Raw genomic sequence first — 16,111 nt, 5'->3', positions numbered from 1 at the left:
CGGTAGGTGGTAATGTGGCGGTAGTACCGCCAACAGACTGGTGGTACATCTGGCCACATTATGACAGTGGCGAGTTGGCTTCAGCCAACCCACCAATTTACCATTCCTACTACCATGGCGGTAGCAGACGCCGTGCCGGAGATAACAATCTCCAGCCTGGCGCCGCTATTGTACCGCTGGCAGCATTTTGAGCCTGCCTACCGCCATAGTTTTCGTGGCATTAGCCATGCCACGAAAACCATGGTGGTAGGGACTACCAGTGACAGGGAATTCCGTTGACAGGGAATTCCTTCCCCGGTAGGAGGCTCACCCACCCCTCCAAACACTCCCCAGATGCCCCCCACCTCCATCCACGCTCCCCCCTTCCGATCCCCCACTTTCCCATACAAGCACACACTCGCAAACATGCACCACCCATACACGCACTCACTCACACTGGCATGCACGCATACATCCATTCATGCTCACACACATCTGTACACACATTCACACTGACATGTAGACACGCATTCAAATTTCCATTCTTACACGCGTTCCCACACATGCATACACCCACTCAAACAATACTACCCACACAGATGCATTCACACACACATTCACACATTCATGCACACAACCCCACACTCACACACACAACACCCCTCGCCCCCCTCCCCTGTCTGGAAGCCCAACTTACCTGCACCTAGGTGGTCTTCTGGCAGTTAACGGGAAGGGGTGCTGCTACCGCCAGCAGCGCCCACCAGCAGAACACCGCCAGGCCGTATCATGTGTCATGATACAGCTGGAGGCAGTCTACTGGTGTGGCGGTACTGGTGGTAGCAGAGCCACCTTACCACCATCCGCCAGTATGGCCACGGCCGGATAGCCGCCTTTCTTGTGGCAGAAGTCCAGCTGTGATCATAATCTGATGAACGGATGGTAGCTGCGGTGACGGTCTTTTGGGGGCTGTCACCGCGGCGTTAGCCATTTTATACCGCCAATGTCTTAATGTGGGCATAAGTTGTATTGTGCACTAGGAACAAAAATATCCAAGAAAGGGTATGGGTTGAGAGTGAATCCAGCCTCAAAGATATCATCACACTAGTTAAAAAACAGAACTCTCAGAAAGGTGTGCTAAAGCTGTGACTCCTTCATCTGAAAATCAGTCAGTGAATAAATCTCTGAAGGGAACAGGAAAACAAAAGTGCTCTATAAAAAATAAGTGTTAAGCACAATAAGACTGTGAGCGAAGAAAAAGTAAACCAAGGAAGTTCATATGAATTTAAGTGTTTGCATTGTGTGACTACTGCACATACGGCCAGATTTGACAGGTGTCCAGCAGAAAATGTGAAGTGTCTTGAATGTGTAATTTTAGGAAATTTTGCAAGAGTATGCAGGAAGAAAGATAAGAAGAAAAATTGAGTGGCTTGCCTCACTGAAAGCGTCTCTGAGTCCTCAGACAGTAACTCTGATCATGTATCTGAAGGATCTTATCTTTAAAAAGATAGTAGTAATAAAAATATTGTTTTAAATGTGAAAAGTGGAGATTGCAACAAACCTTCATGCATAATCGAATTTGAAGGTATTCCTTTACAGGTTACAGCAGATCCGGGTTCACCTTTTACTATTGTTTCCCATTCAGTATGGGAAGAAAAGTTGTATATGTATATGTTCTATTGTATAGAACCAGCAGACATGAATCCTGAAAGTTTTACAGGTGAAAAGAATTGACATTTTGGGATTCAATTTACTTGTATTTAAATTCAAAGGCAGAAGAGCTACTTGTAAATTTTAAGTTGCAGTAAATGGACCATCAGTTCCAGGGTGGAAAGACCAAAAGGCACTACACATAGTTTTAGATCCCAATAGTCCAGAACAAGTACTAGTAACTTCTGATGGGGAGGAAACAAAGAATTGAATACCTAAACAATTTCCTAATGTATTTAATGGCAAAGTTGGTAAACTTAAAGGTTTCACTCAAAAAAATAGAATAAAAACATGAAACATACCTCTAATAGTTAGGGAAGAAGTTAAAAATGAACTCAATAAAATACAAGATGCTAGCCTTATAGAGCCAGTTGAGGCATCAGAGTAGATTTCACCAGTGGTCATTGCAAGGCCAGCCAATGGTAAAATCAGATTCTGTGTGGATCTTAGATATGTAAATGACAGTATATTAGTTGAACAATTTCCTCTTCCAAGAATTGACAAAATACTCCCAGTGATTAGGAGAAGCACTAAAGATCTCTCTTCGGTATATCTCCAAATTTCCTTTAATCATTCAAGAGAAGTATAACGGCATTCTGTACAACATTTAGATGTTTTCAGTTCCAGCGTATGTATTTTGGACTAGCATCTGCTGCTGCAGTGTTTCAAAGGCTCATGACGGAACTATTTGGTGATATGACAGGAGTGGTATTGTTTCAGGATAATATCCTAGTGATGGGTAGTAATACAAATTGTGAATTATGATATTCAACAAGTTAAGAAATGTATCATAGATTCACAAAGAAAAAATAAACTGGACTTTGATCATAAACATGGAGTAAAACAAGTAAGGTCGGAAGGTGGTCAATGGGTCCCGGAAAAAAACGCAAGGAAAGTTGAAAAGGGAGAAAATACATTTAGTGAGCCAAAAAGAGTTGTGAAAGTGATGAATAACACTACCTTGTTAGACAATGTTGAGGTGTGGCATTTAAGTCACCTTGCATTGGCTACAGAAAATATAAGTCAAAGAGAATGTGAACAAAATGTAGTTACAAATTATTGGTGGTTGAATCAGAAGGGCATTAATCCAACGAATTGCTCATATGAGAATGAGAATGTCAATACTGATGGGAATTCAAGTTCAGATTCAGGTTGTAGAAGTGAGAAAAGCTCTCCTGATGATATACAAAAAGACACCAATTATGATGATTTTACTCAAAAGGCAATAATTATGAAAACTTCAAATGGAAGAATTATTAGGAAACCTTAAAAATTTGAAATGTTCATTTGTGGTTGAATGTTTAAGTGATATTATCTTATTTTGATTCTTGCGTATACTTGTCTAATAGAGTTTAAAAAATAAATTAATGAAAGGGGGAAGATTCTGTAGTACTGTAAGGAGTTAGAATGTTCTTGGTAGTCGGATTGTTCTCTCTCCTGCTGTGTTCTAAGTTCTGTATTCGATATATATATTTATCAGTTAAGAATGATGCAGACATTCTTGGTCACCCTAGCATTGGATTCACACCAGTATCTATGGGCAAAAATAAAAATAACTGTTTATAAGTTAAATCTTGTATGAGCATCATTGCCACAAGGATTACTATAGGAACAGAACTTGTTAACCATTTTTGCTACATCAAAAAGGAATCCCAGGCTGTTCAGGCAGGGCAGTCTGAGAGACAGTTAGAATGGCACCGGAGAGTAGGGACCACTGCTTCTGAGGGGAAGGGAAGATACATAGAGTCATGGGGTTGGGGTGGGTGTCATCTTTTATTATTTTATTTACAACAGGGAGGAGAGGCCATGTAATTTATGGCTACCTCATTCCACCTCTACCTCTACGTAGCTATTGAAAGCAGGACCAGATGATTTTAGGGGTCATGCATAACAAAATTATAGGAGGTTATAAATGTTTTTCACCTCAGAGTCTATTTGATGTCATTCAGGTGAAAAACATTCCCATGATACACTGTTATCCATTTGTAAGTCCATGTATAATACATGGGGTTCTGTAATCACTACATAAACTGCAGTCTCTAAATTCTTCATAATCGGCAACTTGTGACGCCCGAATGGCCACTTATAAAGACAAGGCATCAGAACACGACTATTGTAATTTATTACAGTCGAGTTTGGACGTCACAGTGCCTGCTGCCAGACCCAGCAGTCAAGATGAAAGGTAGGTCAGACCACAAAGCATAATTGAAGCAACTGTTTCAAGCAACTTAAACAGAACATTGCTTTTCTTTATTCTGCTCTATTTTAATCGCTTACAATGGCAAGCAGAGAGAATATGTTTATTTTTTCCACTTCCTAGCTAGAGAAAAGCTGCATGCTTCTAATTTTCTCAGATACTACAGATTTGTTTTTTGTAAAAAAAAACTTATTTCTGTTGAACTGTTTCTAATATCTGTTTGCAACAAATATCAAACAGGTTTAACTCTTAATAAAGCTTAATGGTATACTTTGAGTCCTGTCTTGTGCAGATCCTTTTTTAAATGAATTAAATTCAGTCCAACAAATGAAATAAAGTGCAGTGTTGTGGCTATGAATAAAGCTATGTAATTCATGGCCAGTGAGGATTTTTCTTCATACATATTCTGTATGGCCCTACACCATCTTAGGCCCTAACAGCACCACCCCAGTCCTTACACAACAGAACTGTAAAGTAGAAGCGGTCATCAAATACACTATGCACCTCGTAACCCACCAGACTTCTAAGTTTCTTACAGACAACACTAAAGTAAGACAGATGCAAGTGTTTTCTTGGAATGGTCACAAATCTTCAACTAGTGTCACTCTCTCTTTTGACATTTCTTTTTTTCCTTTGGTTTCAGATTTTTGATGTGAATGTAATATCGACATTTCTGATGGCAAAGCTGGTGGTTCCTCACCTGAAGAAGCATGGGTAAGGAACTGTGCCACTAAGGTAGCCAATGAAAGTATATAGATGTTGTGAAATAGATAAAGATTTCTTTGCACCTGAATTGAAAGATAGAAAATACATGAGATATTGTTAGAACTGGACTTTGACAGTGGAGCTGAGCTCACAACAGTAGTGAACATTAAGTACCATTAAGACTGTGTCAAAAAATATTGCAGATTGCTGTATATTTTCGTGAGATATAAAATGTGCTCTTGTCTGACTTGGCCCGCTCTGCAGGGTCACCTCTAAACTTTTTGCCTTCACCCTTCCTTTTTTTCTGAACCCATTTTTGTTGACTTATAGGACTCTGTCCACTTTACCACTGCCAACCAGTGCTAAAGTGTTTGTTCTCTCCCCCTAAAATAAGATACAATTGGCTTACACCTGACTAGTACATTCAATTTGCTTGTAAGCCCCTCATATATGGTACCACGGGTACCCTGGGCCTCTAAATTAAATACTATTTGTAGGCAGCAGAACTCATTGTGCCACCCACTAAAAATAGCCTTTTATAAGATGTCACAGGCCTGCTATTGCAGCTTGTAGTGCAATTTTAGACATCCAACCCAACTTTCCAAAATAAACCTTTTGCTGGGGTAAGCCTTCATTTTTAATTCATATTAGTCACCTAAACACCCCATAGGGCAGGGTGCATTGGGGCATGTGGTTTTAAGTTTTCCGTTTCATTGTAGTAAAAAAGTCCCAAATTTGTTTTCACTGCTCTGAGGTCTACTTCTACAATAGGATAACATTGGGTTACTTTATTATATTTAATAAGTGGTAGTATTTGATCAGAAATAGGTAAAAATGTCATGTTTGGACTAAAATGAATTGTACTTTAAAATCCTCTTTAATGGTAAAGTCAGATTTTAGATTACAATTTTGAAAATGCCACTTCTATAAAGTTGTAATTTCCCCTCCTGAACTTCCTGGGGCTTTCTAGGTGTTTCCAGCTAATTAGGCTTGTTAATTGCTCCTCTAGGAGGAAGGTGTGCTGGGCCGTGACAGTGAACAATAGGACCTCAGTGTAGCTGGAAGAGGGCCTTCCTGCCAGGTTGGGAAGGTGTTCCTTGGCCCATTTATATTTCAAAGGGCTACTTCCAGCACCTTTTCATAGGAACTTGACACCAGCCTATTGTTACCCCAGACCGCATAGAGCCTGTGTAGGGGAAGAAAGGGGAAAGAAGGAGCTTTCCAGAACCAGATGTGGGGGTGAAGTAGACTTTTCCCCCACTTCAAAGGGCAGCAGCAGATATAAATATTGGTCTTCCTGAGTTACTCTTCAGCATACTCCTGGTCCTGTAGACATTACAGAAGAAAGACTATTTATTCCTCAGAGGACTACCCTGCTACATGAGGCCTCTCTTATTCTCCAGAGGACTGTCCTGCTGCTTCAGGTCTGCCTTGCACTTCAAAGGACTGCCCTGCTGCTGTCAGGGTACTGCCTTCTGCTTGAGGTCTGCCCTGTTCCCCAGATGACTGCCCTGTTGCTTGAGGCCTGCCTTGTTCTTCAGAGAATTGCCCTACTCCTTGCGGCCTGCCCTGCTCTCTAAGATGGAAAACAGCTCCTCTGACTGCTGCTGGCTCTGACTTTTGCTAGGACAAACTGACAGTCTCCTGACTCTCAGTTCAAGGCCCTCCTCCATCCACAGGCACATCCCTGAGCCTCATCCCTGGTGGTCTAGTGGCCATCACAAGTAAGTATCTCTTTCTCTCTGTCGCTCTTTTGCTTTTACTGCCTATTTCTATTTTTTCTCTTGTTTTCCCTTTATTCTTTTTTCCCACTCGCTCCAAGAAGCACCTTTCACGTCCTCTTGGCTCCCAGCTGACTGCTCCCTGTGCCCCTCCCCTACTTAATGGCAGCCGCAGCGCTGTGAGAGGGCAACTGCACTGACCTCCTAGTCAGCGTCTGCTGCCCTCCCCAGCTCCTCTGGCTGCTGCTGCCTCTACCTTTTGCTGGGACAAACTGAGAGTCTCCTGTCTATCAGTTTGAGGCCCTCCTCCACCCACAGGCTCATCCCTGCACCTCATCCCTGTTGGTCTAGTGGCCATCACAAGTAAGTATCTCTTTCTCTCTGTCGCTCTTCCACTCTTGCTTTATCTGCCTATTTCTATTTTTTCTCTCGTTTTTCCTTTATTCCTTTTTCCATTCTCCTCTCTTTCCCCTGCCCCCCTCCCCCTGTGAAGCACCGTTCCAGTCCTCCTGCCTCCCAGCTGACCGCTCCCCCGCCCCTCCCCTTCTTAATGGCCGCAGCACTGTGAGAGGGCAACTTCACTGACCACCTGCTCAGCGTCTGCTGCCCTGCCCAGCCCCTCTGGCTGCTGCTGTTGCTGCCTCTGCCTTTTGCTGTGACAAACTGAGAGTCTCCTGACTCTCAGTTTGTGGCCCTCCTCCACTCACAGGCTCATCCCTGCACCTCATCCCTGGTGGTATAGTGGCCATCACAAGTAAGTATCTCTTTCTCTCTGTCTCTCTTTCACAATTGCTTTTTCTGCCTATTTGTATTTTTCTCTCATTTTTCCTTTATTTCTTTTTCCTTTCTCCCCTCTTTCCTCTGCCCCCTCTCCCTAGTAAAGCACTTTCCCGCCCTCCCGCCTCCCAGCTGACTGATCCCCGCGCCCCCCTCCCCTTCGTAATGGCGGCTGCATGTAGCGGGCGTGCCACAGACGCGCCAAGGGTACCCAAAGGCAAGCCCGTCTACGCCTGTCCATGCCTCGACCGCGCCCAGCCCCAGGAACCCTGGATCTCCATTAAACCACCCCCTGGACTGCCTCCGTTCCGACTCTGAGACAATCCTCTGCCTCAACACCGGGCGTCTCAGCAACTGCTGCACCATCTGCCCCAAGGACACCCACTGACCTTTCACCTGCAGGAACTGCAAAGTCAACGCCAGCCTCAACAAGCTGGAGGAACTCTCCACACACAAAGATACCTACAACCTCCACAACCTCATCAACTGCCTGCTCCTCAACATTAGCTCTCTCCACAAACATGCCACCTAACTCTGGGACTTGATCGACACCACCCAACCGGACATCACCTTCATTACTGAGACCGGGACCAATCCCACCTTGGGTCCAGACATCGACATCGACATTCCTGATAGTTACAGCATCACAAGGAGGGACGGGCCCTCCTGCCCGGGTGGAGGACTCGCCATCGCACACAAGTCCTCACTACGTGTCAAGGCCGTCTCAGAAGAACACTGCACCACCATGGAACACCTTCACTTCCGGGTCCACTCCAACCACAACTCTACCATCCGTTGAACCCTGGTGTACAGGCCACCCAGGCCCCGCCCAGCTGTCATAGATGACATCGTAGACATCGCTACTCCCCTGGCCCTATCAGCAGTCAACTACCTCCTCCTCTGCCATCTGAATTTCCCCCTCAAGGTCCCCACCGACCCAAATACCAATGCTCTACTTGACAACCTCGCCACTCTCGGCCTCAGACAACTGGGCTCTGCACTGACAGACATCGCAGGACACACACTGGACCTCATCTTCAAATCAAGCAATCGGCTCACCATCAAGACCATCTCCACCTCAGACTGGATCGATCACCAATGCATACACTTCACAATCACGGCACCCAGTAGCCGCACCCGCACCTCCAGGACCCCCCACAGGAAATGGAACGAAACTCACCTCTTCGCTTGCCAAATCCCTCCCTCTGATGACGCCAACACAGGAGCACGCAATCTCAACGCATGGATCACCGAATGCCCCTCTCCACCAGACATTGGCCAAACATGTACCTAAGAAAACCACCTGGTTCACCACCGAACTTCAAGAATCAAAGCATACCCACAGAGGTTTAGAAAGAAATGGAGGAACAGTCAAACTAGCAAAAACCTCGCTTCATTCGGAGCCGCAACCACCACCCAAGACGAATATTCAAGAATGCTAGGAAGGACGCGCTCCGGGAGCGCATCAACTCCTCCGTACACAACTCTAAGGAACTCTTCTCAGTCATTAATGAGTTTAAAGATCCCCCTCTGAAGCCACTAGCATTCCCCCATCACAGGACATCTGCAACATACTTGCCTCCTTTTTCCACCACTAGGTCCAGGATATCTACAACAGCTTCCTCCCAGAAAATCCTGGCACCGGAACCTGTGACCGACCCACCAGAACCCACCCAGACCATCCACGGCTGGTCCACGCTCAACACAGAGGAAACAGTCAACATCATGAACAGCATCCACTCCGGAGCCCCCTCGGACCCCTGCCCGCACCACATACACATCATAACTAGTGCATCCATCGCCCAGAGCCTAGAAAATAATCAACTGCTCCATCAACACGGGTATCTTACCCGAGGACTAGAAACACGCTGAAACACACCCATCCTTGAAGAAACCCTCGGCCAACCCATCAGAGCTAAAGAATCTTCTGCCCATCCTGCTGCTACCCTACCCTGCCAAAATACTAGAGAAAGCAATCAACGCACAATTACGGAATTTCATTGAGGACAACAACTCCCTGGACAGATCTCAGTCCGGCTTACGCAGAAACCACACCACAGAGACAGCCCTCCTGGCAGCCACCAACAACATCAGATTACTCCTAGACTGCGGCCACACTGCAGCACTCATACTCCTTGACCTTCAGCAGCATTCAACATGGTCTCCCACAGCACTCTGCACACCAGATTCCACAACTTAGGAATCAGCTGAAGAGCCCTGGAATGGATCCACTCCTTCCTCTCGGGGAAGACGCAGAGGGTCAGTCTCCCGCCCTACATTTCCAGACCCACAGGAGTCAACTACAGAGTCCCCCAAGGATCCTCACTGAATCCCACACTGTTCAACGTATGCATGGCCCCTCTCGCTGCCATCGTCAGAAGCCACAGTATGAACATTGTTTCATACACCAATGACACACAACTCATCATTTCTTCACCGAATAACCGGACACGGCCAAAAGGAACTTCTATTCAGGAATGGAAGCCATTGCCACCTGGATGAGAGAAAGCTGCCTCAAGCTCAACTCCGACAAGACTGAGCTGATCATCTTCGGAAATGCCACCCCAGCTTGAGACGACTCCTGGTTGCCCACATCCCTCAACACCCCCCCCACACTGACTGAGCACGCCTGCAACCTAGGAATCATCATTAACTCCTCCCTAGCCATGATCTGGCAGGTAAACTCTGTCACCTCTTCCTGCTAGCACACACTCTGCAAACTTCGGAAGATCTTCAGATGGATCCCAGCACACTGTCGCAGGACAGTCACCCACGCCTTAGTCACTAGCAAGCTCGACTACGGAAATACACTCTGTGCCGGCACCTCAACCAGGAACATCAAAAAACTACAACTCATCCAGAATGCTGCCGTCTGACTCATTCTGGACTTCCCTCATCGAAAACACATCTGCCAACAGCTGAGGACCCTCCACTGGCTACCTTCAAGCTTCTCACCCACACATACAAGGCCATACACAATGCTGGACCAGCCTTCCTGAACCATCGAGTCTCCTTTCACACCCCTGCCAGATCCCTCCGCTCCACCCAGATGGCCCTGGCCACCATCCCTTGTATCCGCAAAACCACTGCCGGAGGACGATCCTTCTCCTACACTGCAACAAAGAGCTGGAACAACCTCCCCCCACACCTCAGACAAAGCCTGTCGCTCACCGTCTACAGGAAGAACCTTAGGAAGTGGATCTTCGGATGAGGTCCCTCCCCTCCCCCCCAGCACCTTGAGACCCTCACAGGTGAGTAGCCGCATTTTACTAATACTGATGATTTAACCTGCTCCCTCCATCCATGGCTAACCAGAGTGACTCCAAGAGACTGTTGATTGACCTCTTACTCTGAGCTGCAGGAAAAAAACAGTCTGCAGAAACCTCCTTGTAACTCCCCAGCTGACCTGTTGCATCTGGCCCTGTCAGTGGTTGGTGAAAATATCAATTAAAAAATATTGGGAGACAGGAATAGTGGAAAATTAAAAAAAATTGACACAGAAATATTGTGATGCACAAATGTTGGAAGCTGGCTAACTATGCAGTGACCCAATGTAAGGGGGCACTATGCGGACAGTCCAGGGTGACCCTTTTTGGTTTACAGGGGTAACAATGACAATCGCAAAAGTTCTGTTTGGTGGTAGTGTGGGTGAGCATTTAAGCTTATCTGAGGGTAGTGCTAAGCATTTGTTGAACGTGCAGAGTCAATAAATGACACACACACTCAAGAAGCAACTCAAGAAAAATTGCTAGAAAAATAGTTACTTTCTTGTATGATTTGTAAACACCAGAACGTTTGCAGAAAAAAAAATGCTGTTTCAGTTCTCAGAATGATTGGCAAGTAAGTAATACTTTTTGTAGATGAATGTGCTTTTACGTAGCACAAGGTCCAAGGTACTGGGGCTGCACTCTGTTCGCAGAGGTCCCCTGTAGGTAGTCAGGTGCTAGTGGTCCAAATTTATTGACAAGACCAGCAGTTCAGGTTTAGCTGCTCAGGAGCATCTGGGTGCAGTGGTGTTGGTCGTGTCGGGTTCATGCACACTGGGCATTTGGCGACAAGACGTGGCACCTTCAAAATTAATGCAAGAGGGACTTGGGGACACATCTGGGAGCTCCAAACAGGGGGTCTCAGTTGGTGGTGTCCAGAAGCAGGGGGGCACCATTGAAAGTCATAGACCCGGGCCGGGGCAGTGTATTCTTAGCGGTGGTGCTCCTGCTTCAAAGCACTCACAGCTCTTTGGGGAACCTGCAGATGGAGAAACAAAACAAGGCAACTAAACATCTGTGAAGGCTGTCCTCTGCGATGCTGTCGTCCCTCACCAGCAGATCTTCGGATTTGCTCTTGGAGTCTGCAGTGGGCTTCAACAAGCCTTGGTTAGTGCAAGGGGTCCAGGTTTTTGGTGCAGCTCGGCTCTGGTGATTTATTGGGTCTTCTCACTTGGTGGGGAGACAGGACTGACTTCTTGCAGCACGGGGACCTCATCCTGGATGTCTGTTGTGATGGTGACCCCAGGGGTCAGGAGGCCAGTGAACTGGACATTGCAGTTGGTGCCTGTAAGAAGATTGGAAGTGGCTTCTCCATTTCAAGGGAGATGCTGACAGGCCCGTAAAGTCCTGGATAACCTCCAAGGCTTTTGGAATCCACACAGCTGCAGGACAAATCGTGATGTCATGATTGTCGGAATTGCAGCAGGTAAGCAGGCAGAGTTTTGTGCCAAAAGTTTACTAGGCGTCCACAGATCTCACTCTTCTGGCTCTTCTGTGTCATCTTCTTGTGCTCTGGTGAATCTGGCTTCTGGTGTTGGGGAGCCACCTAAATACTAAATTTATGGGTTATTTTAAGGGAGTGTAGGGTAGTAGCCAACGGGCATACTTAGCCATGGGGGTACCTATACCTTGTTATGACCACTTCCTGTGGGAAGTGGGCATATCCCTATCCCAGATGGCCTATTTACAACCAAGATGGTGGAACCCTTCTTCAAGTGTTCACCTCAGGTAGCTCACCTTAGGGGTGTTAGCCCAAGGGTGTAGACACCTACTGACTAGCTAGTGACTAGCTAATTTTTGCACCTGTCCTGGTGCCAAAAGGGCCTCAGGGCAGGGGGTGGATATACCCAGGACTGGGGAAGCCAGGGGGAACGTGCATACCATAGGCAGCAGGGTCTTTGAAGATCCTGGGCTTGATATGCATATCTGCTAGCCATCCTGCTGGAGTAGGTGGTAACACCCCTCTGCATACCAGGCATGTTTCCAACCTCTGAGAGCGCAGTTTCTCACCTCTAGGGGGTCAGAAACATGTCTGGTGGTGGCAGACTGCACTAAACTAGTCAGTCAGCACACTAAGAGACTGGCAGGGAACAGGGAGCACCTCTAATGTTCCCTCTGAGTGAACGCATGAAAAAATCCAAAGCTTGCATCAACCTAGATTTATTAAGATGAAGGGTTTGTTACAAAATATCATATGGTTCGGTAAAGCCATAATGTGACTGGGTGACTGATTGTGACGAATGCCCAGCACATACCTTAAAATGGCTTCCCTGTTCACTTGCAATGCTCAGTAATGGGGCTGAACATCACAGGGCCTAATCCACTCATGCACATATGGCCACACAGTAAGCGTACTGCATCCTGCCTTAGGGCTCTTACCCCTACCCTACGAGTTACTTATATACACTTAGCTGCAATGATGGGGGCATGGTACACCAAGGGTGTGCCATGTTGTGTTCCCTCCTGGCTTGCACCAGGGTACACAGACTGCAATGGCAGCTGTGTGCTTCTCATTTTTAGGGGGAGCCTGAAGATAGTATAATCTGTGCTGCAGCCCTTAGAGACCCTCTTCTTTACCCAGGCCCTAGGTATCCGGGGTACCACTTACTAGGGACTTACACGGGTGGAGGAGAGTGCCAATTGTACACCATGTTACCTGTTTTTGGGAAAAGAACACTGGCATTGGGGGGCCTGTTTAGGAGGAATCCAGTGCACTTCTGTCAAAAAACCTCAGTATCAGTGGCAAAATGTGGGGGGTGACTATGTCAAAAAGGGGCACTTTTATACACCACCCCCTCCCCCAAGAGCAAGGGCATGAGCCTAACCTTTCCCAAAGGAATCTTCATTGTCTAAGTGGGAAAACCGGGAAAGGCCATCTACATTGTTGTGGTCACTCCCTGGCTGGTGTTCCACTGTAAAGTCCATACTCTATAGGGGGATGGACCACCTCAACAATTTAGGATTTCACCCTTTCATTTGCATCAACCATCTGAGAGGCCTGTGGTCGGTTTGAACAATGAAGTGTGAACCATGGAGGTATGGCCTCATCTTCTGCAGGGACTAGACCACAGCAAAGGCTCTTCTCTCAGTGGCACTCCAACAATGCTCTCTGGGGAGTAACCTCCTGCTAGCGAAAGCAACAGGTTGATCCTGGCCATCATCACTGTTCTGGGATAGGACCACTCTTATCCACTGTTCTGAGGCATTCCTCTGCACAATGAACTGTTTGGTATAATCTGGAGCCTTGAGAATGGGTGCTGAACACAGACTCCTCCAGGGTGTCAAAAACCTTTTGACAACTAACTGTCTAGTTAATTTTCTTTTGGCATATCTTAGAACTGAGTTCTGTAAGGGGTGCCACAATAGTGGCATACCCCTTCATAAACCTCCTATAGTACCCAGTCAAGCCAAAGAATTCCCTGACTTGGGTTTGGGTTGTTGGAGCCTTCCAGTCCAGAATTGTCTGGATCTTGGGTTGTAAAGTTGCACTTGGTGTCCACCTACCAGATGGCCCAAGAATGCAAATTTGCCATGCCCTATCTTGTATTTGCTTGCCTTCTGCATAGACTCCAGGACCTTTCCAATATGGATCAGGTGATCCTGGCAAGTTGAACTATAGACAGCAATAACATCTAGATATGCTGCACTGAAAGACTGTAACCCAGCTAGGACTTTATTCACCAGCCTCTGAAAGGTGGCAGGGACATTTTTTAATCGAAAGGGAATCACAGTAAATTGGTACTGCCAATCTGGGGTTGAGAATGCTGTTTTCTCTTTGGCTCCTGGGGTGAGCCCAATCTGCCAGTACCCAGATGTCAAATCGAAGGTACTAAGGGGCATATTTATACTCCGTTTGCGCCGAATTTGCGTCGTTTTTTTCGACGCAAATTTGACGCCAAACTTACTCCATATTTATACTTTGGCGTTAGACGCGTCTAGCGCCAAAGTTCATGGAGTTAGCGTCATTTTTTTGCGTGAACACTTTCCTTGCATTAATGATATCTTTTTTATTTGAGTTCATTCGGTCTAGAGATCTAGGCCATTTTGAGTAACAAAGATAACAATCAAACATGATAAAATAGTATTTGTTAAAAAAAAAACAAGACAACAATAAAAAACAGTAATAATCAGGACAGTATAACAATAAGATCAACAGGACTAAGTATTTGATTATAGATAAAAAGTACAATAAATAAGACATGGCTAAAATATTAAGAATAAAAAAGATAAAAGATAAAATATAAAATTCTGTCTGACAAACCAATGTGTGCAAATTGTTTCCCCGTAAGACCTGGCCCTCGTCAAAAATAAAATAACAGTTGAGACTCCTTCTGTCGACTAATGACAGGATGGCTCACATGCCCTTTGAAACAATAAGGCTACGCCGGATGTACCAAGCCTCCGCTAAAAATTTGGTAACTGTAATAGCTACCACGGAGGATGAGTCGTATGTACAGATTCTGGTGGCGTTTGCTCTATCATGTAATGACATATTTTTGCAGAGGGGAATGATCCACCTCCCTCTGGGATTTTTATACAGAGGGCAGAAAAATAGTATATGCTCTATTGTTTCTTTACAATTTTGGCAAGAGATACATCTATCATTTGAAGCGATGTTAGATGACCAGTGAGCCGTAAAACCATTAATAGGCAGTGTACCATATCTTAGTTGGAGATATAAAGCACGGGCGTACGGAGGCACGGGAAGGTTCAAGAAGTTCTCAGGCCAGGGCTCGTGCTTGAATTGGAGAAATTCCATTGTTAGCCTGCCCGCCCCTTTTTGGTGCAAGGAGTCTTCGTTAACTTTCTCCCAATATCTTTTTGTGACAAGTTTCTTTGCATTATCGGGGATTTGATCCGGATAGTTCCAGTAGGAAGGAAGACCTATTTTGACCCAGGCAGATTTCATTTCCTTCAGCCATGGGATTTTCTCCAGTGCCTGGGGGGTGGCTATGAGCTCTCTTATAGCCAGCCTATATGGTTCGAGTTCAACAGATTTCCATAAGCGGATCCAATAGGAGAGAGGCTTTAGGGCTGCTGTGGTTTTGATACTGTTTAGACCTAGGTCTAGCCTTAGAGGGGTCATTGGTGAGCCCATACCTAGCCGGGCAATCTGTCTAAGGAAATGTTTTTCCTTGGTTTGCAGAGTATCAAGGTTTTTGTGGGACCCCCAAAGTTCTGCTCCTTACAGGGCCGCTGCTCTGATTTGGACATTGTAGATCTCTGCAAGTATGTTCAAGGGGGGACTCAGAGCCTTTCTCGATCTACGGACAAGGGCCCCACCTCTCTGGCTTATAATGAGAGCCCCTTTGTCAATGGCTGCCATCCATTTGCCTGTGGTCGATAGTCTGAAACCCAAGTAGTCGAACTCTTCTACTTTCTCCAGTGGAATCGAGTTCATTTCTACGCTAACGCGCGAGCGTTTCTTGGAGGTACTATACATCATGAGTTTTGTTTTCTTAATGTTTACATCCAGACCATAGTCACTACAAAAAACACAGAATTGGTTGATCAGGTTTTGGATTCCCATTGGCGATTTAGATATCAAAATTGTGTCATCTGCATATAGCAGACACAGGATTTTTTTCCCAACCAATTTAGGTGAATCATTTATACAGTTCTCTAAGTAGTGGATGCAATTATTGATATATAGCAAAAAAAGAGTGGGTGCCAGAACACATCCCTGTCTAACTCCTTTTTTAATAGCTACGGGGTCAGTCAACTCACCCCCCTGGCCACATCTAATTTGAGCGAAAGTA

The 16,111-nt window shown here is 45.8% G+C and overlaps 1 protein-coding gene across 3 annotated transcripts in view; it reads left to right on the top strand.

Moving 5' to 3' along the window:
* LOC138292044 (dehydrogenase/reductase SDR family member 4-like) overlaps positions 1 to 16,111 on the top strand; it is a 628,908-nt gene that overhangs the window by 328,959 nt on the left and 283,838 nt on the right. For all 3 annotated transcript variants that reach the window (XM_069230381.1, XM_069230383.1, XM_069230382.1), the window contains one exon: positions 4,527 to 4,597. In XM_069230381.1, the coding sequence (XP_069086482.1) occupies positions 4,527 to 4,597 (71 nt within the window). The remainder of the gene's footprint in view (positions 1 to 4,526; positions 4,598 to 16,111) is intronic.

The sequence above is a fragment of the Pleurodeles waltl genome, chromosome 4_2, assembly GCF_031143425.1.
Source record: "Pleurodeles waltl isolate 20211129_DDA chromosome 4_2, aPleWal1.hap1.20221129, whole genome shotgun sequence".
Lineage (NCBI taxonomy): Eukaryota > Metazoa > Chordata > Amphibia > Caudata > Salamandridae > Pleurodeles > Pleurodeles waltl.
The sequence above is the reverse complement of the archived record's forward strand: the minus strand, read 5'-3'. Positions and strand labels throughout refer to the sequence as shown.